This window comes from Caloenas nicobarica, chromosome 2, assembly GCF_036013445.1.
Source record: "Caloenas nicobarica isolate bCalNic1 chromosome 2, bCalNic1.hap1, whole genome shotgun sequence".
In the NCBI taxonomy this organism is placed as follows: Eukaryota; Metazoa; Chordata; class Aves; order Columbiformes; family Columbidae; genus Caloenas; species Caloenas nicobarica.
The window spans coordinates 164,219,849-164,244,763 of NC_088246.1; the positions used below are offsets into that span (position 1 = coordinate 164,219,849).

At 58.4% G+C, this 24,915-nt stretch overlaps 3 protein-coding genes across 4 annotated transcripts; 1 reads left to right on the plus strand and 2 right to left on the minus strand.

Moving 5' to 3' along the window:
* Nucleotides 1-283: 283 nt before the first annotated feature.
* Nucleotides 284-3,235, plus strand: TIGD5 (tigger transposable element derived 5). The gene has a single exon (XM_065628924.1). It carries the CDS (start codon nucleotides 437-439, stop codon nucleotides 2,171-2,173), a length of 1,737 nt encoding a protein of 578 aa, XP_065484996.1. The 5' UTR covers nucleotides 284-436; the 3' UTR covers nucleotides 2,174-3,235.
* Nucleotides 3,236-7,014: 3,779 nt separating this feature from the next.
* PYCR3 (pyrroline-5-carboxylate reductase 3) lies at nucleotides 7,015-9,887 on the minus strand. Of its 2 annotated transcripts, none has more exons than XM_065627275.1 (6): nucleotides 9,792-9,887; nucleotides 8,704-8,768; nucleotides 8,280-8,459; nucleotides 7,870-8,082; nucleotides 7,669-7,761; nucleotides 7,015-7,368 (listed from the first exon to the last, which is right to left on the minus strand). In XM_065627275.1, the coding sequence occupies exons 1-6, from the start codon at nucleotides 9,871-9,873 to the stop codon at nucleotides 7,186-7,188; spliced, it is 816 nt and encodes a 271-aa protein (XP_065483347.1). In that variant the 5' UTR covers nucleotides 9,874-9,887; the 3' UTR covers nucleotides 7,015-7,185. The 2 variants fall into 2 exon arrangements, with proteins under 2 accessions (XP_065483347.1, XP_065483348.1); XM_065627276.1 differs by having other exon boundaries at nucleotides 8,704-8,763; nucleotides 9,792-9,824.
* A 4,061-nt stretch (nucleotides 9,888-13,948) lies between these two features.
* On the minus strand, nucleotides 13,949-18,748 carry GFUS (GDP-L-fucose synthase). The gene is made up of 12 exons (XM_065629048.1): nucleotides 18,549-18,748; nucleotides 17,256-17,342; nucleotides 16,949-17,110; nucleotides 16,749-16,863; nucleotides 16,435-16,563; nucleotides 16,291-16,364; nucleotides 15,937-16,070; nucleotides 15,727-15,791; nucleotides 15,517-15,583; nucleotides 15,348-15,427; nucleotides 14,912-15,011; nucleotides 13,949-14,464 (listed from the first exon to the last, which is right to left on the minus strand). Exons 3-12 carry the CDS (start codon nucleotides 17,095-17,097, stop codon nucleotides 14,409-14,411), a joined length of 969 nt encoding a protein of 322 aa, XP_065485120.1. The 5' UTR covers nucleotides 17,098-17,110; nucleotides 17,256-17,342; nucleotides 18,549-18,748; the 3' UTR covers nucleotides 13,949-14,408.
* Nucleotides 18,749-24,915: the final 6,167 nt, after the last annotated feature.

Below are 24,915 nucleotides of genomic sequence, written 5' to 3' on the forward strand. Positions count from 1 at the left end.
CGCAGAAACAACGCAGCGCTCTCAGAGCGCAGCCCTCACCCCCCCCCCTCCCCTTCCCCACGGTGGAACAGCCGGGAAGGGCGGGGGGAAGCAAGGAGGTGGGAAGCGAAAAGGCGCCCCCCCCTCCCCTTTTCTCGCAAAGTGGTACAACCCAACAGCCCTGGCGGAGCCGCGGGGAAGAGTCCAACAAGGGGAGAAAAAAGGGGGGGGGGGGGGTTGGAGAGGAGCGGCGCGCTTTAATCACTATGGGGGGGGGCGCGCATGCGCGCTGCGTGCCGCCCCGCCTTCACCGGCCGGCTCGGAGCCGGAGCGGAGACAAAGGCGCCGCCGCGCCCCCCCCAACATCCCCACACCCCCCCCACACCCCCCCCCCGCCCCGGTTATAACGCGCCCCCCTCTCGGTACCGCGCCGGCCCATGGCTGCGGGGGCAGCTCCATGCCCGGGGGGGAACCGGAGGCGGGTGGGGGGCCGGCGGGTATGGCGGGAGGGCGGCGGGGCGGCGGCGGCGGCGCAGCAGCCGGGGGGGTGTCGGTGAAGATGGCGCTTCGCCGCGCCTACTCCATCAAGGACAAGCTCCAGGCCATCGAGAGGGTGAAGAAGGGCGAGCGGCAGGCGTCGGTGTGCCGGGCTTTCGGGGTGCCCGGGGGGACGCTGCGGGGTTGGCTGAAGGACGAGGCGAAGCTCCGGTGGTTCCTGGAGCAGCTCGGGGGGGAGGTGGGGACCCAACGCAAGAAGATGCGCTTGGCCAACGAGGAGGAGATCGACCGCGCCGTCTACGACTGGTTCCTCGCCCTCCGCCAGCACGGCGTCCCCCTCTCCGGGCCCCTCATCCAGGCTCAAGCCGAAGCCTTCGCCCGGCAGATCTACGGGCCCGAATGTACCTTCAAGGCCAGTCACGGCTGGTTCTGGCGCTGGCAGAAGCGCCACGGCATCTCCAGCCAACGCATCTACGGCGAGGGCGGCCTCCCCGCCGAGCCCGAGCGGGCTCCCGAGGCCGCGCCGGCCGCCGACGCCGGCGGCTACGGCGACGAGCAGATCTACAACGCCAACGTCACCGGGCTCTACTGGAAGCTGCTGCCGGGGCAGGCGGGCGGGACGGCGGCGCGGCGGCGGCCGGCTCCCCGCCACCGGGTCACCGTGCTGCTGGCCGCCAACTTGACGGGTTCTCACAAGCTCAAGCCGCTGGTGGTCGGCGGCTTTCGCGATCCCCCCAGCCTCCGCCATCACAACCAGGACAAATTCCCCGCTTGCTACCGGTACAGCCCCGAAGCCAGGTTGGGACCAGCGCTTCTCCGGGCTTGGTTCTTCGAGGATTTCGTGCCGGGTGTCAAACGTTACCTGCGCCGGAGCTGCTTGCAGCAAAAGGCCGTGTTGTTGCTCAGCTCCCCGCCACCCCCATCCGGGACAAGCCCCGAGGAATCCCCCCCGTTACAGACACCTGACGGCTCCATCCGCGCCCTTTTCCTCTCCAAGGGCCATACCGGGAGCGGCTCGGCGGGAGGAGGAGGCCGAATCCCGGCCCCGCTGGAGCAGGGGGTGGTGTTGGCCTTCAAGCAGCTCTACAAGCGGGAATTGCTGCGCTTGGCTGTGTCGTGCGTGGCCGGCGGCTCTGGCGGGCCCGTGGACTTTGTACGCTCCTTCCTCCTCAAGGACATGTTGTACCTGGCCGGCCTTTCCTGGGACCTCATACCCGCCGGCTCCATCGAGAAGTGCTGGCTGCTGGGGCTCCGCGCTGCCTTCGAGCCCCAGCCCGGCGAGGAAGAGCACGGAGACCCCCCGCGCGGGGAGGAAGGCGGCGACGGCAAAATCTTTAGCGACTTGACCCACTTGGCCGCCTTGGCCTACAAGCGCTTGGCTCCCGAGGAGGTGGCCAAGTGGTTGCACTTGGACGATGTCGCCCCGGGTACGGAGGATGACGATGGGGACGAGGATGCTGAGGAGGAGGAGGATGAGGAGGAGGCCACCGGCGGAGATGGGGGCGGCAGGAGGGGTGGGGAAGGAGGGAACGGTTTGCTGCCGACGGCCCGGGAAGCCATCAAAGGGCTGGAGACGGCGCTGCGCTGGCTGGAGGGTCAGGACCCCCGGCAAGTGGGGCCGCTGAAGCTGGTGCAGCTCCGCTCCCTCATCAGCATGGCCCAGCGGCTGCACCGCGCCGGCAGCCCGCGTTCCTAGGGGGGAATGTCCTCGTCCCGCGACATCTCTGCAACCAACCACCCAACTTGGGGTGCACGATTCGGGGCTGGGGACACCCCAGTTGTCCCGGGGAGGTGTCAGCTCCTCTCATTGCCAGGGCTCAGTAGGCCCGAACCCCCTGTTTTACTCTTGGGGGTTACAATTTAGGGCTAACAGGGGATTTTTTTGGGCAATGACCACCCCATTCGTTGCGTATTTGAGGGTTTTTCCTCACCCTCTGTGTATTTAGGAGGTGCTATTTTTTTAAATCCCACAAGACTGAGCTGGGGTGGCCCTCCCTTGGTCACTGGTACCGCTAGAATTGGGTGGGTGCCCCCCCACGCTGCCCGGTCCCCCCAAATCCTGTGGGGAGAAGAGGTGAAGGAGGGACCTGCTCGGCATCACCACGAGGAGCCGGGACAATGGGGGAAGTTAAGCAATTCCCCACGTTTCGAGGTGGGCACAGCCACGCCTGGGCGGGGACCAACCCGGAGTGCTGTAAGGCGAATGTTCTGCTGGTGACACCCTTCCCACTGCTAAAACTGAGTTCTGTTAAACCGGGGAGGTTTGGGGCTGGTTTAAGGCAACTTTCTTCATGCACTGGATAGGGATGGGGACACTTGAAGCTGCAGCTCCCTGGAGAATGTTACCTCTGTCATTCCCAGCCCCACGTCCGGGAACACCCGGAGACCACAGGTACCATTGTCGGAGCATCCTCACGAAGCCAAAGGCTCCGGGGATGAGGGTTGAGGTGCCCCCAAAGCAGGTTTGGGGGTGTCTGGGGCTGGAGGACATGTCTGATGGTGCAGAGGATGCAGCTGTTGCCGTGACGTCCATCACGAATTGAGACAGACGCACCGGCACCGCCTTGAAATACTGGAGGCATGAGATGTGAATCTCGACCTGATTTGGATTAAATTTAACCTGTTTAGCCAAATTATTGAAAGGAGGAAAGTAAAAACAACAACTCATCGGTGCTGCCATGCCCCATGTCAGCGGGCAGGGTGGGTGTTTTTACTTTGTCGGGTCTTTGTGTCATAACTGCAGAGTTTATGAAAATTAAATGGGTTTTTATTCCCACTTCGGGGTTGTTGTCTATAAATGGTCACACGGAGCCATCCCAGCGGGATGGGGGGCGGCATAACAGGGACCCCCGTGCGATTGTGTCCTCTCGGTGTTGTCTTCTCCATCGTGTTCCCCACCTGTTTGACACAGCAGGGCCGGGCAGACGCCCGAGTCGCTGTGACTGCTCCCCAAATTAACCTTTTTACTTTCTTAGTAGGATTAATTTGCTGATAAACAAGGCTGTCGGGGAATTTCAGGACCAGCAAGGAAAAAGAAACACACAAAAAGTCAAATTTGGAGCTGAGGTTCGTCCTTTTAGCTCACGAAACTCCACTGCAGAACCCGTGTCAAGAAAAGCTTTTGATTAGGGAAGAAATGCTCATTTTTTTTCCTCCAAAAAACCCAATCGACCGCAATTTCTGCTGCTGGGCTGCTGCCACATTCGCAGCCAGCATGCTGTGTGGTGTCTCACCCATTTCACGCTTCTCCCTCCACTTTGGTTTCCTCACGATTTGTGTTCGGAGCTTGACGCTGCCACGCTTCATTGCAGACTTCCATCCACTCATGGGATGTAATCATGTAAAACCACGTTTCTATTTATTTTTATAATTTTTGAACAGGAAAAAACCCTACAAAAACATTTTTAGAGCTTGGGATGTGGCTCACTTCAAGTGGTAGTTTGTGATTTAAAGGAGTCTTCAGTTTGACAAAGACGTTGCCAAGCTCAGCAGAAGGTACCAGGCTGGAGGTCTTCACCTCTTGGACAGGTCAACCAAACTTGTGTTTGGCCTGGTTTGGGAGGCGAGAACATCCAATCATTGAATGGTTTGGGTTGGAAGGGACCTTCCAAGCTCATCCAGTGCCACCCCTGCCATGAGCAGGGACATCTGCACCAGCTCAGGTTGCTCAGAGCCCCGTCCAGCCTGGCCTGGGATGTCTCCAGGGATGGTTCATCCACCACCTCTCTGGGCAACCTGGGCCGGGGTCTCACCACCCTCAGGGGAAAAATTTCCTCTTCACATCCAGCCTGAATCTCCCCTCCTTTAGATTAAAACCATCGCCCCTTGTCCTATCCAAACAGGCCCTATTGAAAAGTCTGCCCCCATCTTATAAGCCCCCTTTAAAGGCCACAATAAGGTCTTCCTGGAGCTTCTCCTCCCCAGGCTGAACCCCCCACTGTCTCAGCCTTTCTCCCCAGAGCTGTTCAGCCCTCGGCCCATTCCCGTGTCCCTCCTCTGTCCCGCTCCAACAGCTCCATGTCTGGCTGGTGCTGGGAGCCCAGAGCTGGACGCAGAGCTCAGGGGGGCTCAGGACATGGGGGCACAGGGGTAGATTCCCCCTCCTTGATCTGCTGCTCACGCTGCACTGGGCGCAGCCCAGGACACGGGTGGGTTCTGGGCTGTGAGCGTACGTTGCTGGGTCATGTCCCATTTGTCACCCCGCAGTGTCCCCAAGTCCTTCTCCACAGGTCTGCTCTCCATCCACCCATCCATCCATCCCCTACCTGGATTTATACCAGGAGTTGCCCCGACACAGGTACAGGACCTTGCACTTGGCCTTGTTGACCCTCATGAGTTTCACCTGGGCCCACACCTCCAGCCTGTCCAGGTCCTTCTGGATGGGTCCCATCCCTCGGGGGAATGAACGGCACCGCTCAGCTTGGTGTCACCTGCAAACTCACTGAAGGGACACTTGATCCCACTCTTGTTGTTATTGATGAAGATATTATAATATTGGTCCCAATGCAGACCCTTGAGGGACACCATTCATTACTTGGACATTGAGCCACTGACTTTAACTCTCTGGACACGACCATCCAGCCAATTCCTCATCCATCTGACAGTCCACTCACCAAACCCATATTGTCTCGAATTTAACCTCAAGAATGTTGTGTGGGACCCTACCAAAGGCTTTACAGAAGCCTCGGTGGATGACATCCACAGCTCTTCCCTTGTCCACCAATGCAGTCACTCCATTGTAGAAGGCCACAACCTTTGTCGGGCACAGTTTGCCCTCAGTGAAGACACCAATCACCTCCTCCTTCCGTATCTTTTGCCATGTTTTCCAGGAGGATCTGCTCCATGATCTCACCGGGCAGGATGAGACACTTCTCTTGAAGGCAAGAGTACCAGCAGGAAGGTAGTAGCAATAATTCACCTGCTGGTATTTTAAGTAAAATTAATGGCATTTAAACTGTTTTTGTTAGAACTAGCACTGAGCAAAAAAAGATGAAGATCATTAGGATGAGAGGAAATGGCCTCAAGTTGCACCAGGCGAGGTTCAGATTGGATATTAGGAAAAATTTCTTACCAGAAAGGGTTGTCAGGCATTGGAACAGGCTGCCCAGGGCAGTGGTGGAGTCACCATCCCTGGAGGGGTTGGACAGACACGTAATGAGGTTCTTAGGGACATGGGTTAGTGCCAGGGTTTGGTTAATGGTTGGACTCGATGATCTTGAGGGTCTTTTCCAACCAAAATAACTCTATGATTCTATCTGTTGGCATCACCAGCATCCGGGGCAATGGGGTCAGAGCCGTAGGAGCCGCAGTCTCAGCACCCAGCTGTTTCACCAGTGATGTTTTGCCTGGAAAAAGCCTTTCATCTTCAAAAGCGCTTCACAAATCCTCACTAATTGCATCTGTGCAGGTGCTGGGAGGCAAACGAAGCTTAATTAGGACATGCAAAACGCTCAGATAGCCAAGCTTTGAGTTTCTCCTTCCTCGACACACAGCACCCCGGGGCTGAGAGTGGGTCTGGGCTTCCATCCCACCATCTTGCTGGAGCAAGACCCATCTGCAGGACCGTGGGGCGATGCTGGTGTCTGGATGGGGTGAGAGGTGGAGGTTTTTTGGCTGGTTGACTTCTCAGACATGGTTCTGGGATGTGGAAGAGCAGCTCCATGTTCATGGACGTGTCTCCAGAGCCGAGCAGAGGCACGGGCATCGATGTCTGCACATCACCAAAGCACCTGCCACCCCGGCTCGGTGTTGAGTTGGGAAATCAAAGCCCTTCTTTGTGCTCACTGCCAGAACATCATCCTGCAAGCTCCCCGCTTCTCAAGGTCCCTTGGCATCCTCATGGCACCTGCGATGGTCCTTGCCTCGCACTGCAGGGATGGGGCCGCTCTGCCCAGCCCCAGCAGGCTTGACTTGGGGTCACCCTGTCCCCAAAACCCCATCCCTGTCCCCAGTGCCATACATCTCAACACAGCACTGGTGAGTGTAGAGCCACCATCAGCTCCATCCCTGGTGAGCACAAACCCAACATTGCATCAGATCCATCCCCAGGGAGCACAAACCCAATGTGGCATCAGCTCCATCCTTGGTGAGCAGAAACCCAACATGGCATCAGTTCCATCTCTGGTGAATAAAAACCCAACGTGGCATCAGCTCCATCCCTGATGAGCACAAACCCAATGTGGCATCAGCTCCATCTCTGGTAAACACAAACCCAATGTGGCATCAGCTCCATCCCCGGGGACCACAAAGCCAACGTGACACCAGCTCCATCCCCATTGAGCGCAAACCCAACGTGGCATCAGGTTCATCCTTGGTGAGCACAAACCCAACGTGGCATCAGGTTCATCCTTGGTGAGCACAAATCCAACGTAGCATCAGCTCCATGTCTGGTGAGCACAAACCTAATGTGGCATCAGCTCCATCCCTGCTGGCCCAGGAGCCCATGGCTGTCACCTCCCTGTGATGATAACCCCATGCTGGGTGCAGTACCCCCCCCAGGACTGAAGGAATCAGAAAGCACCACGCTTACCATCCTGCTACCCACATTTATTCTGTTCCAGCCCTGCAGAGGTACCACATGGCGTGGATCCACATCCACACCACCTCCCACCCCCAGCCTGGGTCTCCCTGCAGGGGTTCAGTCTGGTCCCCATCACCCCTTCTGCCCCATGAGGGATGGGACAGAGGGGTTCACCCACAGCCACATCGCTAGTCCTTGGCCATGTCACGTGCCCGCTCGGTGGCTGCCTCCACGGCATTCATGACGGTGGCCCGCAGCGCGCCCTTCTCCAGCTGGTGCAGCGCGTGGATGGTGGTGCCCCCGGGCGTGCAGACGTCTCCTCGCAGCTTCGCCGGGTGCTCCCCTGTCTCCAGCATCATCTTTGCTGCACCCTATGGGAGACCAGGGCGACTCAGAGAGAAGGGGACATCCCAAACCCCCCTCTCCTTGTCCAGGGATTAGATAGAAGTATCTGTCCCACCATCATGCCCTTCGCTATCTCCTGGTGACCTCATATTTGGCTTCGAGAGGGGAAACTGAGGCAGGACACCACCCAACATCTCCTCCCTCACTCTGCCACACTGCCAGGTGCCACAAAGCCCAGAGCACTGATGGTGACAGGGTCCCCAAGCCGTGGGGCAGGAGGGAGAGGAGTGAAGCCACGTGTCCCCCGAGTGATGGCACCGACTCACCAGCAGCGTCTGAGCCACGATCCTGCTGGCCAAACCGCCCGGCATCCCCATCTTCACCGCTCCCTCGGCCATAGCTTCAGCAAACAAGTAGACCTGGAGGCGAAGAGCATCAGGGGCGAGTGCGACAAAAGGGGGGACCACAAACCCCAACCCCACGTGGGTGGGATTTCTGTGGGCGTCCCGCTGAGTGCAGGTGCTTACGTAGGCCACTCCGCTGCCACTGAGGCCAGTGTGGATGTTGATGTAGGATTCGGGGACCTCCTCGCAGAGCCCGCAGGAGGACAGGAGGCTCTTCAGCAGGGCGGCTTCTCCGTCACTGGCACCGCTGCCCCGGGCGAAGACCATCGCCCCTGCCTGCACCACGCATGGCAGGTTGGGCATGAGCCGCAGCACCTTGGTCCCGGCAGGGAGAAGCTGTGGAGAGATGGGGATGGGAGAAGGGGTGACAGCTCCGGGCAGCACCCAAGGGTGCCCTGACACACCCGTGGGTATCGCTGAAGAAGCACGGTCCATGGGGATGTAACCTGGGTGGGGACATGGTCCTTTTCTACAGGCTTGGGTGCAAATGGGATGAGAAGGAGGAGGAGGAGGAGAAGGAAGAAGCAGCTCACCCGCTGCAGCGTCTGTAGGGTGACACCAGCCACCAGCGAGACGACGACATGGTGGGGTCCCACGGCAGGACGGATCTCCTGCAGGACCCCCGGCAAGACGTGGGGTTTGGTGGCCAGGAAGACCAGGGTGCTCTCCTGCAGCACCTCCAGGTTGCAGTGGGTGGTCCTGCACCCCGACTCCTGTCCCCACACAGGGAGAGGTGTCACCCCTTGGCACCCGCCACCCCCAAAATCCCCATGGGAAAGTCAAACACGAGGACGCAGCTTGGGGACCAAAGCAAAGCCACCAAAGCTCTGCCTGGTTTTCACCCAGACCTGATGAGCCAAATCTCCCCATGCGGGTGGGGAAAGGGGTGCCCCAAAACCACCCCAACATCCTTCCCGCTCAAAACAGGGTGGTTTGTCACCTCGTGTCACCACTCACCCGCCAAGCGCTCAGGTTTCTGTCCGAGGGGGCACTGGCCATGATGCTGCCGGCTGGCACCTTCCCTTGGGGAACACGGGGACCGGGATGAGCGGCCGGGGTGGCCCCAGGGTGGTGGGGACACCCCAGAGCAGCCTGGGGACCCCGATTTCAGATGGGACGGGCTTGTCTTCTCCAGCCTGGGGGACACGGAGCAAAGGGGACCAGGGACAGCTGGCACAGGCATCCCACGGGGACAGCTATGGGACAGTATGGAGTATGAACAGGGCTGTCCCCACATGGTGATATGGGACAGGGACACCTGGGTGGGACGGACAGGGCCAGCCCCATGTCACGCTGTGGGGCAGGGATCGCAAGGAGGGGACAGGACAGGGCTGTCCTGTGTCCCCGGACTGATGTACAGGGCAGAGACTTCAGGGAGGGGACAAGCCAGGGTGTCCCCATGTCCCCACACTGATCTCTGGGACAGAGACCCTTGGGATGGGGACAGGACGGGGCCGTCCCCATGTCACTCTACGGGGCAGAACCCCAAGAAGAGGTCAGGACAGGTCTGTCCCCATGTCACTCTGTCGGGCAGGGACCACAAGGAGGGGACAGTACAGGGCTGTCCCCATGTCCCCACACTGACCTATGGGGTAGGGACCCTGGGGAAGGGACAGAACAGGGCTGTCCCCATGTCACTCTACGGAGCAGAGATCACAAGGAGGGGCCAGGACAGGGCTGTCCCCATGTCCCCACACTGATCTATGGGGTAGGGACCCTGCGGAAGGGCCAGGACAGGGCTGTCCCCATGTCACTCTATGGAGCAGGGATCACAAGGAGGGGCCAGGACAGGGCTGTCCCCATGTCCCCGCACTGATCTACAGAGCACAGCCCCAAAGGAGGGGATAGGGAAGGGCTGTCCCCTTGTCCCCACACTGATCTACGCTGCAGGGACTCCAAGGACAGGCCAAGCGAGGCCTGTCCCCACGTCCCCATGCTGACCTATAGGGGAGGGCGCCCAAGGAGAGGACAAACCCGGGCTGTCCCCATGTCCCCACACCCCTCTGTGGGGCAGGCACCCCCGGGCCGCGCCCCCCGGGCCGTACCTGCCCTCAGCAGCCCCCGGGCCAGACCTCCCGCCATCCGCCCGGCGCCCACGAACCCGACCCGCAGCTCCGCCGCCTCCATCACTGCGCGGGTACGCCCCCTTCCAGACCACGCCCCCTTCCAGACCACGCCCCTCCTAGACCACGCCCCCTCCTAGACCACACCCACGATCATCCATTGGCCAAAATCTGCCCCCCCCGCCCGCTCATTGGCGGTGCGTCGCTATAAGGGGCGGGGCCTGCGCGAAAGGCGGGCGTCTGCGCAGGTGCGGGGCCGCTCCGCTCCACGCGTGGGGGGAACCGGCGGGAAAGGCGGTGGGGGTCACGGTCCCCGGTCCTGCCCCGGGGATGTGGCCAAAGCCCCTGGTACCTGAGTGTACTCGGGGGGTTCCCCCAATGGGGTGGGTCCCATCAAGGCGGGGGGTCCCCCAAACCGGTCCCTGGGTTTTTGGGGGGCTAATCCCGACCTGGGGGTGCTCCCCAGCCTCTATCTCCCCGCAGGGCCCGCCCAACATGCTGCCCCGGAGCTGCTGGGTTCTGCTGCTCTTCTGTGCTGCTGCGAGATTTTTTGGGTGGCTGAGCCTCAGCACCCGCCCGGAGAAGATGGGGACCCCCCTGGAGCTGGGGGTTCCCCGGGAGGTGGGGACCCCCCCATGTGTCCCCTTCAACATGGTCACGGGTGACGGGTGGTTCCAGGCTGAAGCCACATGCTGGGCACTGTCACTCCTGCCACCATCAGATGTGGCAGGGAGGCTCCCCCAAGCCTCACTGGGAAATGGGGGTCACTGGGAACTGGGAGTCACTGGGACCCCCACCCTGGGCAGCCCCTTTGCCAGGCGTGGGGAGCCCCATGTCCTGTGTCAGATGGTTTTGGGGGGGTGAAGGCCAAGTGCTGGGGTCGGCTCGCACCTTTCTCCTTATTTTCCACACCCAAGACCCAACCCTCTGTACCAGCACCTATGGGTGCTGACACCAGGTGCTGCCGCCAGGTTGCAGTGCGGCTCCGCTCATCCTGCACCCACCTGAGCGAGGAGGAGTTGGCCAAGCCGGGGGTCGACCTGTCCAACTGCTGGGCTACCAAGGGTCACCAGACATCCCCCTGCACCCCAGACACGGTAAGATGCTGGGACAGGGCACCCCAAATCCTCATATCTCCAATCCCACGCCAAGTCCTATAGTAACCTTATGTAATCCCCCCCCGAAAAATCCCTAACTTTGTAACTGCAGAGCCTGAGCTGCAGCCACCCACTTCTGCTCTGCCTCTCATCTTCATTTTGGGGTAAAACCAGCCCTATTTAGCGCATTTCACACATGACATTTGGGGGTTTCTGCTCCTGATCCCCTTCCCACCCCTGGCCTCACTCTTTCTGCAGCACCGTGGAATGGAGATTAATCACTGGGGGCTCATTTTGGGGTGCGGAGGGGGGAAAATGAGCATCTACCTGGTATGTGGTGGTGGGTATAGCTGTTGGGTGATGGTTTTTGGGGGCTGTGGGGTCACCCCTGTCACCACCACCCCAATATTCACCCCAGGAGGGGCAGGAGCGGCCAAAACTGGAGACCCCCGTCCGCCGCAGCCTGCAGTGCCTGGAGGAGACCCTTGTCACTGGTGGGCAGCTCTGGGTAGCCCAGCTCATAGAGGACATCACCCAGGAGATGGGTAAGAGCCACCAGCTGGGATGCTGCTATGTCCCAGTGTCCCATCTTGGGGACCAACGCACCTTCTCGTGCCTCCCTGCAGGGAATGTGAGCACCCCTGGGGCCGCAGGGCTCCGGGAACAGGAGCGGGTTGTCCTGTCGGACCTCCACCGTGTGCAGGAAAGAGCTCGGGATGTCCATTCCCAATTAGGTGGGAACACGGCAAACCCCGTTCCCAGCTCTTTTTGCCCTGGGACACCCCTGGGTTCAGCATCACCGGCTCATCCCAATGTTGTATCCGCCTCCTTTGTGCGCAGAGAGTGACCTGGCCCTTCTGCTGGCCCAGCAGCGTCGGATGGAAGAGGCGATGGAGAAGCTGCAACGGGTCAACCGGAGCCTGGGACTGATGTTGGTGGCCATGGAGGGTGCACGGAACCGGCTGGAGAACCACCTGCAGCATCTCCACACCAACCTCGACCCAGCCGGTGAGTTGGGGACGGTTGCTGGTGCGTGGACGGTTGCTGGTGGGCGGATTGGTGCTGGTGGGCACCAACACCGTGCTCTTGCTCCTCATCCCACAGGTCGGAGCCCAAGTGTCACCTCCTGCATCCTGCACGGCTCCTGCTTTATGCTGCTGGTCATGCTCCTGGTGCCCGTGTCACCCCGTGTCACCCTCCTCCTCCTCTTCTTCGCCTCCAGCACCCTCAGTGAGCTCCTCAGCATCCCGGTGCTCTCTGCTCTCCTGGTCCTTGCTGTGGCAGGTGGGGACGGTGTGGGGGGACCTGGTTGGGGACATGCCACCCTGGGGGTGCTCCGGGGGTGGCCTGGGGGTGCTCTGCCCTCTCCCACTCTCTCGCTTCCCCGCAGGGCAGTGGCTGGTGATGGCCCCACGCCATGATGCTGAGGAAGCTTGGCCGGTGTTTCCCTGCCACTGACTCACCTCCACCCCGGACAGGTAGGAGATGGCTGGGGGGACATGGACATGGCACCCTCAGGAGCTTCTAGAACCTATTCTGGATGTCCCATCCTGGATGTCCCATCCTGCTGCCATTTGGCAGAGGTACCCAGAAGGGGCTGCTGGTCCCCTGGAGGGAGCAGGACACATCTTGATGGCTTGCCTGCAGCTTTTGGACACCTCATCCCACCTCCCTGCCCCGTTTCTACCTAGAGGAGAGTGTGGAAAGGCTGGAGAAGGGGCTGCCAACGTGATGAGGATGAGGAAGGAGCCACCAAGGTGATGGAGCTCCAAGTTTCCATCTTCCCTTGTAGGGAGTGTGAAATGAAGCTCTTGCAGGAGGAGCTGGACAGGATGGAGATGAGCTGCCTGCAAGGTGAGAGCTGGCCAGGCAGGGGACATGTTCATGGGGTGGGAGGTCTGAAGGCCCAGCATGTCCTCATCCTGTGGTGGGGTATTTTTGTTACCCCAGGGTGTCCTCAAGCTGTGCTAGGGCACGTCCACCACCCCAGGTTGTCCCCATCCAACACTTGAGGACAGCAGAGCTGGGAGTGTGTCACCACCCACACCATGTTCTTGCAGAGCCCTCATTCCTGGAGCAGAACCCAACGATGGCACAGGATGTCCCCAGCTTAGGACGGCTGTCACCTGTCCCTGGTGGCTGGGGGACTAAGCTGAGCTCATGTGGGGTAAGCCTGACCTTGGGGTGGGTGCTGGGTGGGATGTCCCCAGCTTGGGCCAGACTCTGCTCCTGGGGGCCAACTGGGTCCCCCTGAGGGTCAGGCCCTGTAGGATTGGGGTGTCCTCATGGTGACAGTACCTCTGGGTGCTGGACACGCTGTTGGGAGAGGAACCAGGTCTGGTGTCACAGCACTTGTGGGGACATGACACCCAAGGAGGAATTTTGGGTGGAAGGAGGTGTCCTCCAAGGAAGGATGGACAAGGGATATCTCCTGCAGGACAGAAGAGTCACTGGGTGTCCCACCAAACCTCTTCTTCCTCAACTAGGTGATTCCGAAGCCAGCCGCGGGTGTCAAACCCTACAGCCCAACCCAGTCTCCAGCCAGTGAGGGGTGAGCACCAACCATAGGGGACATTCCTTATCCAGGGACATGTTGGGGCAGGTGTCACCTCGGGGTGCAGCCAGTGTCCTGCCAGTGGGGAGACAACCCCTCTGGGAGCTTTTTGGGCTGCTGATGGGTCTCTCTCTTCCACAGGTCCTTGCTGTCCCCACGGTCCCCATGCCAAGGGCTCACAAGGGTTGGGCAGCGATGTCGGAAAAAAGCCATCCTCGGGCAGGACTTCTGCCACATCCACATGACCGGTAGAACCTCATGCAGCAGCTTGGCCACGGACTTATCCCCCCATATCTGACCCTCTACCTCCTCCCAGAGGAGTTTTAAACCACTTTTTTTGGTGGAGAAACACCTACGGCGCTTGGGACCCTATGGGTGCCATCTGGTACAGGACCATGCTGTGGTGCAGATGTTCCTCAACCCTGCAATTTTATACTATTTGCATATATTTTAATAAATGCTGTATTTACAGCTGGAGCCTTCCCTCTTCTGCTCCCCCTATCTCAATGGGGTGGTTTTGCTGGGGGCTTTGGGACCATCCCCACATGCCCAAAAGCACTAGCAACCACCCATTCCTACAGCAGAGGAGTAACCCTGATCACCTTCCCTTTATTACAGTCTAATTACAGGTAATTAGCAGTGTAGATCATTACAGCTCAGCAGGAGCCGCCAACTGCTTCTGTGTGGCTAAGGAGGAGGTGGTGGTGGTGGTGGCTCCTACTGGGTGGCCACCACCTTGTCTGAGGTCCCAGCACCTTCGGGGTGCCCCAGCCTTCTTCCCCCCTGCCCTGGGCAGAAATGTGGGGGCCGTTCCCTGGGTTCTGGCCCCCTTTTACTTTGGAAATGTCACCGTCACCCCCAAGCCCCGTCCTCTGTCCCGGCAAAGGACAACCCTGAGTTGAAGAGGATGATGCCGGTGCCGGGTGACACCGGTGCCACGTTGGTCTGTCACTTCCTGGCGTTGGCGTAGTTGGCGCTGAACCAGGCGCAGGTCTCCCTCACAGCTGGGGAGGGAGAAGATGGGATGGATTTGGGGAATACAGTTTGTTCATGGAATGGTTTGGGTTGGAAGGGACATTTTTGAAGGTCGTCTGGTCCAACCCCCCTGCCATGAGCAGGGACATCTTCACCCAGCTCAGGTTGCTCAGAGCCCCATCCAGCCTGGCCTGGGACGTCTCCAGGGATGGGGCATCCACCACCTCTCTGGGCAACTTCTTCCAGTGTTCAACCACCCTCATGATAACAGATTTCTTCCTTATATCTAGTCTGAATCTCCCCTCTTTCAGTTTAAAACCATCACCCCTTATCCTATCACAACAGGCCCTGCTAAAAAGTCTGTCCTCATCTTTCTTATCGGCCCTTTTAAGTACTGAAAGGATGCACCGTCCCGAAGCCCCCGCGGCTCATCGCAGTGGGTAGAACCTCCGTGTTTCATGGAGTCCCCATCTCACCTTGCCTGAAGGGGGTGAATTCGAAGCCAGGCAGGTAGCACCGTAGCTTGGCGTTGCTGGCCGTCTTCTTGAACTGCCCGTCTGCCTTACTGGTGTCAAACTGGGATGGGAAGGATTAAGGGAAACCAAAGGGGGAAAAACGGCTCTCGCTCTGTCCCACTGTGTCCTGGCTGGCATAGCGAGAGGGATCAAAGAACCATTTTGGCTGGAAAAGACCCTCAAGATCATCAAGTCCAACTGTTAACCCACCCCTGGCACTGCCCCATGTCCCTGAGAACCTCATCTCTGTGTCTGTTCAACCCCTCCAGGGATGGTGACTGCCCTGGGCAGCCTGTTCCAATGCCTGACAACATGCTGATGCTCTGGACCACAGCATCTCCTCTGGAGCCCTATGGCTGCTGGTGGAAAGTGGGGACCAGCCTGCGGTGAAGGATACAACCACCTCTCCCCTGAAGTCCATGGCCTCCGCGATCGCCTCTGCTGCCTCCCTGATGGAAACTTCATCTTCTTCTCCCACTGTGGAGAAGGCCGTGATGGTGGCCGTTCCTCCATCTTCTTGGAAAGGGGTTGGAGGAGAGGTTAAGGGGGGGTAGACAGTGACTTACCTGACAAAATGATGGGCTCCACCTCATTGTATTCCCGCAGGACCCAAAGGAAGAGCCGGGCCAGGTCCTGTGGAGGGACATCACAAGAGGATCCAACCCTGAGGATGGTCAATGCTGCCCAGGACAACCCAGGTGGGCTCAGACCCTGCTGAGGTTCAGACATTGCCCCCCCGCAGTCCCAAAACCTGCCTTCCCCATGGCCACACATACTATGGAGTAGATGAACTGTCTCCTGGGCTTGCCTGTCCCCCAGACAGTCAAAGCAGAGCCAGTCTCTGTGGGAGGAAGAAGAACATGGCCATGAACATCAGAGCCACCTCTACCACCCCCAGCTACCCTGCTGAGCAGCTCACAGAGCACGCGGAGGAGAAAAACCCCAGCCCTCCCCCTGACAAACCCCGTAAGTCCCATCACGCTCACGTTTGGCCAGGTAGACCTTATGGATGAGCCCCGGCAAGACATGGCCGTCCTCGATGTTGAAGTTGTCGTGAGGCCCGAAGACGTTGGTGGGGATGACGGCGGTGAAGCGGCAGCCGTGCTGCTCGAAGTAGCCCCTGGGTGGGAGCAGGGGGGATGCAGGTGGGTAGTCCACAAGCTTCTGTCACCCCCTTCTCCAGCAAAGGACTGACCCTGGCCACCAGCATCTCCATCTGCTGAGTCCAGGTGTCTCCCCAGCACCATTTAATTTTTGGGATCCCCAGGGGATTCCCCTCGCCCCAAAAACTGGAGGATGCTCACAGCCCGTGGGGGGTCTCCCATGTCCTCCCCCCGCACCTATTCTGGACGTCGATCATTCTCTTGGCGTAGGAGTAGCCAAAGTTGGAGCTGTGAGGTGGCCCGTTGTGAATCTGAGGACAAGAGAGCAGAGAGTTAAGCAGGACAGGGACCCCCGCCTGGGGTGCGGACGGAGATGCTCACCATGGTCTCATCGATGGGGTACGTTGTCTTGTCTGGGAAGATGCAAGTGGAAAGGCAGGAGACGACCTTCTGCACCCGTGTCTCGTACGCCGAGTGCAGGACATTGTCGTTGATATGGATGTTTCTCCTCTAGGGAAGGAAAGATTTGTCAGACCTGTGGGGTGGGGGCATCCAAAACGCTGCACCCCCTGGGTAATAACTCATTAAAAACCCCAAAACCCAGAGGAGCTTTGGTTTGGCCCCACAACATGTCCCACCTTGGGGAGGGCAGCATCCTCAGGGACACTAACATTACCTGTTTGCTGGGTGCTCACCCAAAAATCCAGGTTGTAGCGGATGTTTTTGAAGAGGCCCCCGACCATGGCGGCCAGGTGGATGACATGGGTGGGCTTGTGCCGTTCAAACAGGGCTTTGGTCTCCGCAGCACTCCTGGGATGAGAAATTATGGGGTTCAGTGGGGTCAAACAGAGCAGACTGGGGGCTTCCCAAGCGCAAACCCACATGGTCAACTCACGTCAAGTCGGCGTCTCTGGAGGACACAAAGATCCACTCCTCGTCCGGCTGCCCCTCTCCATCAGCCACCACCTTCTCGATGGCTCTTCCCACCAAACCGGTGCCACCCGTCACCAGGATGCGCTTGGTCACTGGTCCCGCTGCCTCCATCGCAGCCAAAACCCTGCGGGGTCACTTGGGGTCACCTCGGGATGCACCTCGCTATGGACCGCCGAGCTCACCCCCACACTGGTGTGGGCACCCAGGAGCATCAGCCACACACCAGGTTGGTGGGATTATTTTTTTTGGGGAGGAGGGGGCGGGTTTACCAGCAAAAGTGAAAAGAAAAGTGGAAGCTGTGTGTTTAAGGGTGATGTGGCCAGGCCGCGGCAGCAAAAACTCGTCAGCTGTAGTTGCTAATTAAGGAAACAGGCAGGTTGCTTGTGGGCTCCCGCGGCACCTGGGCAGGGGCCAGATCCTGCCACGTGGCACCACATGGGCTCTGGAAACGGAGGTTCATCCTGCCCCCCCAAACCTCCCTGGAGTCCCAGGTCTGCACCCCATATCTCCCCCTGCACCCCAGGTCTGCACCCCAGATCTCCTCTTGCACCCTGAGTCCCTGGTCTGCACCCCACACCTCCCCTGTACCCCAAACCCCAGGTCTGCACCCCAGGTCTGCACCCCAGATCTCCTCCTGCACCTCGAGTCCCAGGTCTGCACCCCACACCTCCCCTGTACCCCAAACCCCAGGTCTGCACCCCAGATCTCCTCCTGCACCCAGAGTCCCAGGTCTGCACTCTGCACCTCCCTTGTACCCCAGACCCCAGGTCTGCACCCCAGATGTCCTTCTGCACCCCAGATCTCCTCCTGCACCTCGAGTCCCTGGTCTGCACCCCACACCTCCCCTGTACCCCAAACCCCAGGTCTGCACCCTATACCTCCCCTGCACCTTAAATCCCAGTCCTGCACCCCAAACCCCGTGTGTGCACCCTAGGCCCCCCGCACACACCCCAACCCCAGGTCTGCACTCTACACCTCCCCTGCACCCCAAACCCCAGGTCTGCACCCAAATCCCAGGTCTGCACACCTGACACCCCCCTGCACCCCAAACACCAGGTCTACACCTTATACCCCCACACTCCAAATCCCAGGTCTGCACCCCACACCCCGCCACCCTGCACCCCAAGCCCCAGATCTGCGCACTTGACACCCCCTGCACCCCAAATCCCATGTCTGCATCTTGGACCCCCGCTGCCCCCCAAATCTCACTCTGCACCCCACACCGCCCCTGCACCCTGCATCCCAGGTCTGCACCCCACGACTCCACTGTACCCCAAACCCCCCAGGTCTGCACTCTGGACACCCCCTTCACCCAAGTCCCAGGTCTGCACCCCAAACCCCAAGTCTGCACCCCCCCTTCTCCCCGCACCCCAGTACCCTCCCGCAGCGCCGCCCCTATCCCAAACCACAGCCTCCCACCGCGGGGGCCCCTTCATACCCCTCCGTACTATCCCCTCCCTTTGGGGACCCCCCCAACTTCTACACCCCCCGAGCACCCTCGCTTTGCGGGGGTGCTGCCCCCGCAAACGCTCTCTGATGGGGCGGGGGGGGTCTCGTCTCACCCCGCCACGGGGCTCGGCTGAGCTCGGCAGGTCTCGGCTGCGTTCGGCGGAACTCGGCTGAGTTCGGCTCGGCTCTGCCCAGCCCTCGGCGGGGCTCGGCTCGGCGATGCCCGGCGCTCGGCTGAGTTCGGTGGAACTCGGCTAAGTTCGGTGGAACTCGGCTGGGATCGGCTCGGCGCTGCCCTGCCCTCGGCTCCTCTCGGAAAGGTTCGGCTGGGTTCGGCTCGGCGCTGCCCGGCCCTCGGCTCCTCTCGGAAAGGTTCGGCTGGGTTCGGCTCGGCGCTGCCCGGCCCTCGGCTCCTCTCGGAAAGGTTCGGCTGGGTTCGGCTCGGCGCTGCCCGGCCCTCGGCTCCTCTCGGCGGGGCTCGGCCCCGCTTCCTGCCACCTCCCGGCCGTCACCGGGCGCCGCCGCTCGGCTCCTCGGGAAATGGAGTCCGCGCCTGGAGTCACACGGGCACCGGGAGCTGCCGCCGCACCGGGGGGACACCGGCAGCACCGCCCAGCACTTGCACGGGGGTGCTGGGGCAAGCGCAGGCACCTGCACACAGTGCAGGGGAAGGGGGTGCGCACGTCCCCCCCCAACACACGGAGCTCATCGAAAGGGATTTCGATGAAAAAACGCTTAATTGTCTTTAATGCACTTAAACTGAGATTAAAAATGAACGGAGCTTTGCGGTGGGTGAGGGGTGGTTTCTAAGGCAGCCCCCCCCGCTCCGGCTGGCTTTTCTTTTGGGTTTCCTGCGATGCAAAGGCACTTGCACGAACGGCTCTAAACTAAAGTGATGAAGAATTGGATTAAGGGAGACCCAGCCAGGAATTCCCAGTTTTCCCCCAAAAGAGCAAACTTTCCCCCCAAAAGACCAAACACCCAGGTGTTGAGGAGTAGTAAGATATCACAGTTTTTCACTCATTTTTCCCCCTCCTCCTTTCTCCTGGGTGGGACCTGGAAGAGAAACGTCCTCTTTTCGTTTGGGAAAATCTCAGGACAAGCTGAATCCTTGGGGATCCCCTTCCTGTGGGAGCGGTGGTGTCATATTTTCCCCCTGCACATCAAAAGATGTCACCTTGTCCTCGTGTGACCAGCCATGTACCATGGAAGCATCCGGCCCCTCTGCCAGCTGGGTGAGCCCAGCAAGTCCCCAGTTCTCCCAGCTCCAAAATCCCACTCCCACGAGTGACTTCAGTCCCGGTGCTACTTCCCTCCTCCACGGTACAGGATGCTCTGGTTGCTCTCACATGTGGAGCTGGGGATGAAGCACCGAAACTCCTTCTCCATGCCGACATCAGCAAACGGCATCGGCTCTTTGATTCTGCACGAGACACTGAGGCTTGGCAAAGAAGAAACCTCACATTGATGTTCCCTGCGTGTCCCACTCCACCTGTGCTGCCTCCAGGCAGGGGGATGAATCACAACTACCCCTATCCAGCTGCATCCACGCTTCCAGCTCAGCACCTCCTAAAATTATGGAATGGAAAAGTTTGTGTTGGAAAAGACCTTCAAGGCTCATCTAGTCCAACCTCCCTGCCACGAGCAGGGACATCTTCAACTAGATCAGGTTGCTCAGAGCCCCGTCCAGCCTGGCCTTGAAGATTTCCAATGATGGAGCATCCATTAGATGAGCTGGGGAAAGGCAAAAGGGCCAAGGAAGATATTCCAGGTACCTGTGGGAGGATAAGATCTTCCTGCTGCATCCCGTGAGCTTCGGAGACTAATTAGGAGTAACCCCTGTTTTGGCCAAGGAATTGCCGTGAGGTAGTACAGCCAGAGCTGCTGCGGCAGCAGCGGAATAACCACGGTTCTGGCTTTAAATGTGGTAATTCTGGAGCTAATTACTAAAGCAACATTAGGGCATGAGGGAAGATCACAGGGGAGAGGCATAAACTTGCAGTGACCGCACGGGATGGAGCAGGACTTTTGGTATTATCTCGCAAAATCTCGTGAATTAAGGATGAAAGCCTGGAGAAGAACCATGAGCTCAACTGGGCAGGTCTCTGGCGTGACATGAACCAGAAGACAGCAGGCAGGGTAAACCTTGAGTGGCTTGGTCAGATCCCATCAGCGTCGGGGATCTGCTGTGTGGTTTCCACAACGAAGCTTTCTCGTGGGTGATCTCTTTTGCTCGAACCGGTCCAGTTTCAGCCCCACTGCCTGCTCTGTCCTCCCCATTTTTCCCAGGAAACTGCGGCAGACGGACACGAGCTGCCTGGACACAGCCCGTCCCAGCATGGAAGCCGGCTTGTGCTGATGCTGCATGGCTGCAGCCCAGCTCCAGGAGCCCAGGTGAGTCACACCAGCTCTAACCGTCGCTCTCCCACTTGGACTTCAGTTTTCTGCCTCTTTTCTGCCCTCTGAGGTAGACGGCACACCAGCGATGAGCCCGTTTCTCGGGGTTGCGCACAACCTGTGCCTTCTTCCACGTGTGATTTAGGCATTTTGACCTGAGGTGCCACCAGTTTCCATAGGGACTGGTGGTTGCTCCAGCCAACCTGAAGCCCCTCGGTAATGGGAGAGTTGTCCAAAAGCACAGGACAGTCTTGCGGAACTGGGAGGCTAGGATGGGAACAGGAGTGACAGCCACGGCTTTTCCTAGACCCTCTTGCTAACAGGTGGTTTCTCATCTGATGGGGACAGACTTTTAAGCTGGGCCTGTAGTGATAGGACAACGGGTAATGGCTTGAAACTAAAAGAGGGGGGATTAAGACCAGATGTAAGGCATTTTTTATCATGAGGGTGGTAAAACACTGGAACAAGTTCCCCAGAGAGGTGGTGGATGCCCCAACCCTGGAGACATTCAAGGCCAGGCTTGGGGTCTCCTAAGGATGAGATGCACAGAACTGGGCAGGGAGCACCCGAAGGGACCTGCCTTCCCCAGGAGAGTGGCATGTGCTGGTCCATCACTATGAGAAAGCCCTTGAGGTGCTGGAGCGAGTTCAGAGATGAGAACGGAGCTGGTGAAGGGGCTGGAGCACAAGTGTGATGGGAGCGGCTGAGGGAGCTGGGGGTTCAGCTGGAGAACAGGAGCTGAGGGGAGACCTTCTGATCTCTGAACTGCCTGAAAGGAGGTCGTATTGACATAGTGGTTGGCCTCTTTTCCCAAGTAACACGTGATAGGATGAGAGAAAATGGCCTCAAGTTGCACCAGCGAGGTTTAGGTTGGATATTAAAGAAAATTTTTTCCCAGAAAATGTTGTTGGGCATTGGAACAGGCTGCCCAGGGAAGCGGTTGAGTCACCATCCCTGGAGGTGTTTAAAAGACGTGTAGATGAGGTTGTTAGGGGCATTGGCTTAGAAGTGGACTTGACCGTGTTAGGTTAACAGTTGGATTAGATGATCTTGGGGGTCTTTTCCAACCAAAATTACTCTGTTATGCCATGGTTCTGTGATTCTATCCATCCTCTGGACAGAGGATGACGTGGCTACGAGCCTCCTCCTGTCTGAGCTGACTGTGCTCAAAACGAGTGGTTCTGGAGCAAGTTTGGGCTGAGACGTGCTCTGAAGCATGAGGCAGACATCCCTCCGGGCCTGGCTGCTCAGGCATGTCGCAGGGCTGCGGGGAGGTGAGATCCTGCACTCATGTCAGTCCAAGGGTTGATGTCAAGCTGGCTGGACTCCAAGCTGAACACCTATCCTCCTAAGAGTGGGTATTACTTGAGTTTGCCTTCTATTGATTAGGCATTAAGATGAGCTAAAATAAACCCCTCAAGGCCAAAAAAGGATGTCTTGAGGGGAAATGTGCTATTTTCACTAAATCATCAGATAAAACGGCCGAACAGATCCAAACCCATTCCCCCTTTTCCTTGCCTGCCTCCAAGGCAGTTGATGTTTTGGCTGGAATTAGGGAAGGGCTTTGTTCCTCGGCAAAAGCTTCATCTTTGAAGCGAGGCTGACTCCAGCTGTGCACAGAGCTCTCTGGTACTCTGGACCCCAGCTGCTCTGCAGATGTTCTCTTAATTTGCTTTTGATGAATATTTTAGTGCTGCCAATAGCCCTGGAGACTGTGGGCTCCTGTCTCAGCACAGAGCTCACCTGTTTCGCAGGAGCCTTTTTACGAAGAGTGAAAAATTAAAAAAAAAAAAACAACAAAGGAGAGGAAAGTGCGGCACTGGTGATAAACAACTTGGGGGACCAAAGATATTTGTTACCCAAAGATCTGGGTTTGAGTGCCTGAGTCGGGGGCCAGAGGGGTAGGAGTGTGGCACAAGGGAAGAAAGCACAACCCACCAGATCCTTTGCCATGCAACCCCACAGAGCCCCATCTTCCCGGCAGAGCAGGGTCACAGGCTTGTTCCTCCTCCTGGTCCTCAGTGCCCCAGGCCGTGCCTCAGGGAGCCCACACTGAGGAGGACGATGACCTCACAAAGGGGTTTTCTGTGTGACCTCAGAGCACAGGGACGGTTGCTTGGTGTCCCCTGCACTGGTGCTCCAGGGACCCTGCAGCAGAGAGGCTGGTGGTCCAGAGACCCCCTGTGTGGGTCACTGTGGGGCCCTGCAGTGATGAGGGAATGGTGGCCTGGGGATCCCCCTCCAAGGGATCAGTTGGGGATCCCACAGCAAGGTGAGACCGTGGTCTGGGGACTTCTACGTAGGTGGAATGGGGACCATGCAGCCAGGTGGACAGTGCAACAAGGACCCACACTTGGGTCAGATGAGGACCCCACAGCAAGGGGGTGGTGACCTGCACATCCTGTGTTGGCTGCCCTGGATCCTGGCAGCAAGGGGACATGGGAATATGGGAGCAGAGGACGGGACCAGACTATTTTCAGTGGTGCCCAAAGATAGGATGAGGGGCAATGGGCAAAGATTGAAGCACAGGTGGTTCCTTCTGAATATGAGGAGAAAACTCTTTACTTTGAGGGTGCCAGAGCCCTGGAACAGGCTGCCCAGAGAGGTTGTGGAGTCTCCTTCTCTGGAGACATTCAAGACCCGCCTGGACACATTCCTGTGCAATGTGCTCTAGGTGAACCTGCTTTAGCAGGTGGGATGGACTAGATGATCTCCAGAGGTCCCTTCCAACCCCAACCATTCTGTGACTCTGTGACCATTTGTAGGTGGCCTTGGGACCCGACCGTGAGGGAAGATGGTGTCATGGGCACTGCCACGTAGTTGAGCTGGGGAGCACAGCAAGAGGGGGCCATGACATGGGACCCTGCATGGGTGTCCCAGGAACCCTAAGCACAGACAAGAAGTGCAGGGTCTGTTGATTTTGTCACCGTAAGCATTATGAAGCACTGGAACAGGCTGCCCAGGGAAGTGGTGGAGTCACCATCCTGGGAGGTAAAGACATGTGGATATGGTGCTTACGGTCATGGTTTAGTAGTTGACTTGGTAGTGTTGATAGCTGGAATTGATAAAGTTAAGGATCTTTTCCCACTCTGTTCCAAATAAATGACTCCATGATTGTACATGGAGTACATGGGCAGGGCAGGTGAGGTTCTGGAGAGACCATGAGTGTGGTGAGAGGCAGAGAGGCACTGGGAGTGGCAGGCAGGGGAGGCTGGTGAGCGAGCGCCTTTGGGGTCTTTACTTGGAGCGAGGTCTAAGGTGTGAGGTCACTTCTCTGCACAGTGTCTGACGGGCAGAAAGAGGATTTGGAGATTGCTGAGTGGAACTGCAGGTGAGAACGCTGCATGGGGATGTACAGCAAAAGCACTGGTGGTGGTGGATGCATGTTGAAGGGTTAATGACCTGTTGGAGAGGGTCCAGAGGAGGCCATCAAGATGATCAGAGGGATGGAACACCTCTCCAATGAGTACAGGCTGAGAAAGTTTGGTACTTCAACCTGGAGAAGACTCCTGGGAGACCTTATTGTGCCCTTTCTGTACTTAAAAGGGGCTGATAAGAAAGATGGGGACAGACTTTTTAGCAGGACCTATTGCGACAGGACAAGGGGTGATGGTTAAACTAAAGGAGGGGAGATTCAGGCTGGACATGAGGAAGAAATTTTTTACGAGGGTAGTAAAGTACTGGCCCAGGTTGCCAACAGAGGTGGTAGATGCCCCATCCCTGGAGACATCCCAGGCCAGGCTGGACATGTGTATCTTCTGGGTTGAAGCTGGCTCTGCTTGAGCAGTGGGCTTGAAGTGATGTTCTCCAGAGGTGCCTGCTGAACTGACTGCTTCTGTGATGCTGTGTGCTAGCAAGGCTGGAAACTCATGCTGGGGAACAGTTAGTTAAGTGTGTGGTGGCAAAGGTAGATCTCATCAAAAGCATGAGCAGGGGAGTGTTGTCATGTGGAAGCATCTGTCTGAACCACTGATTGGCTTCTGTTCTGATGTGGAAGCCACCGTAGATGCTAGTCTTTGTTGTCGGTGGTACTGCTGGTGACATATTTTGTATGAGAGGTCTTCTGGCCTTTTTCCACCCACC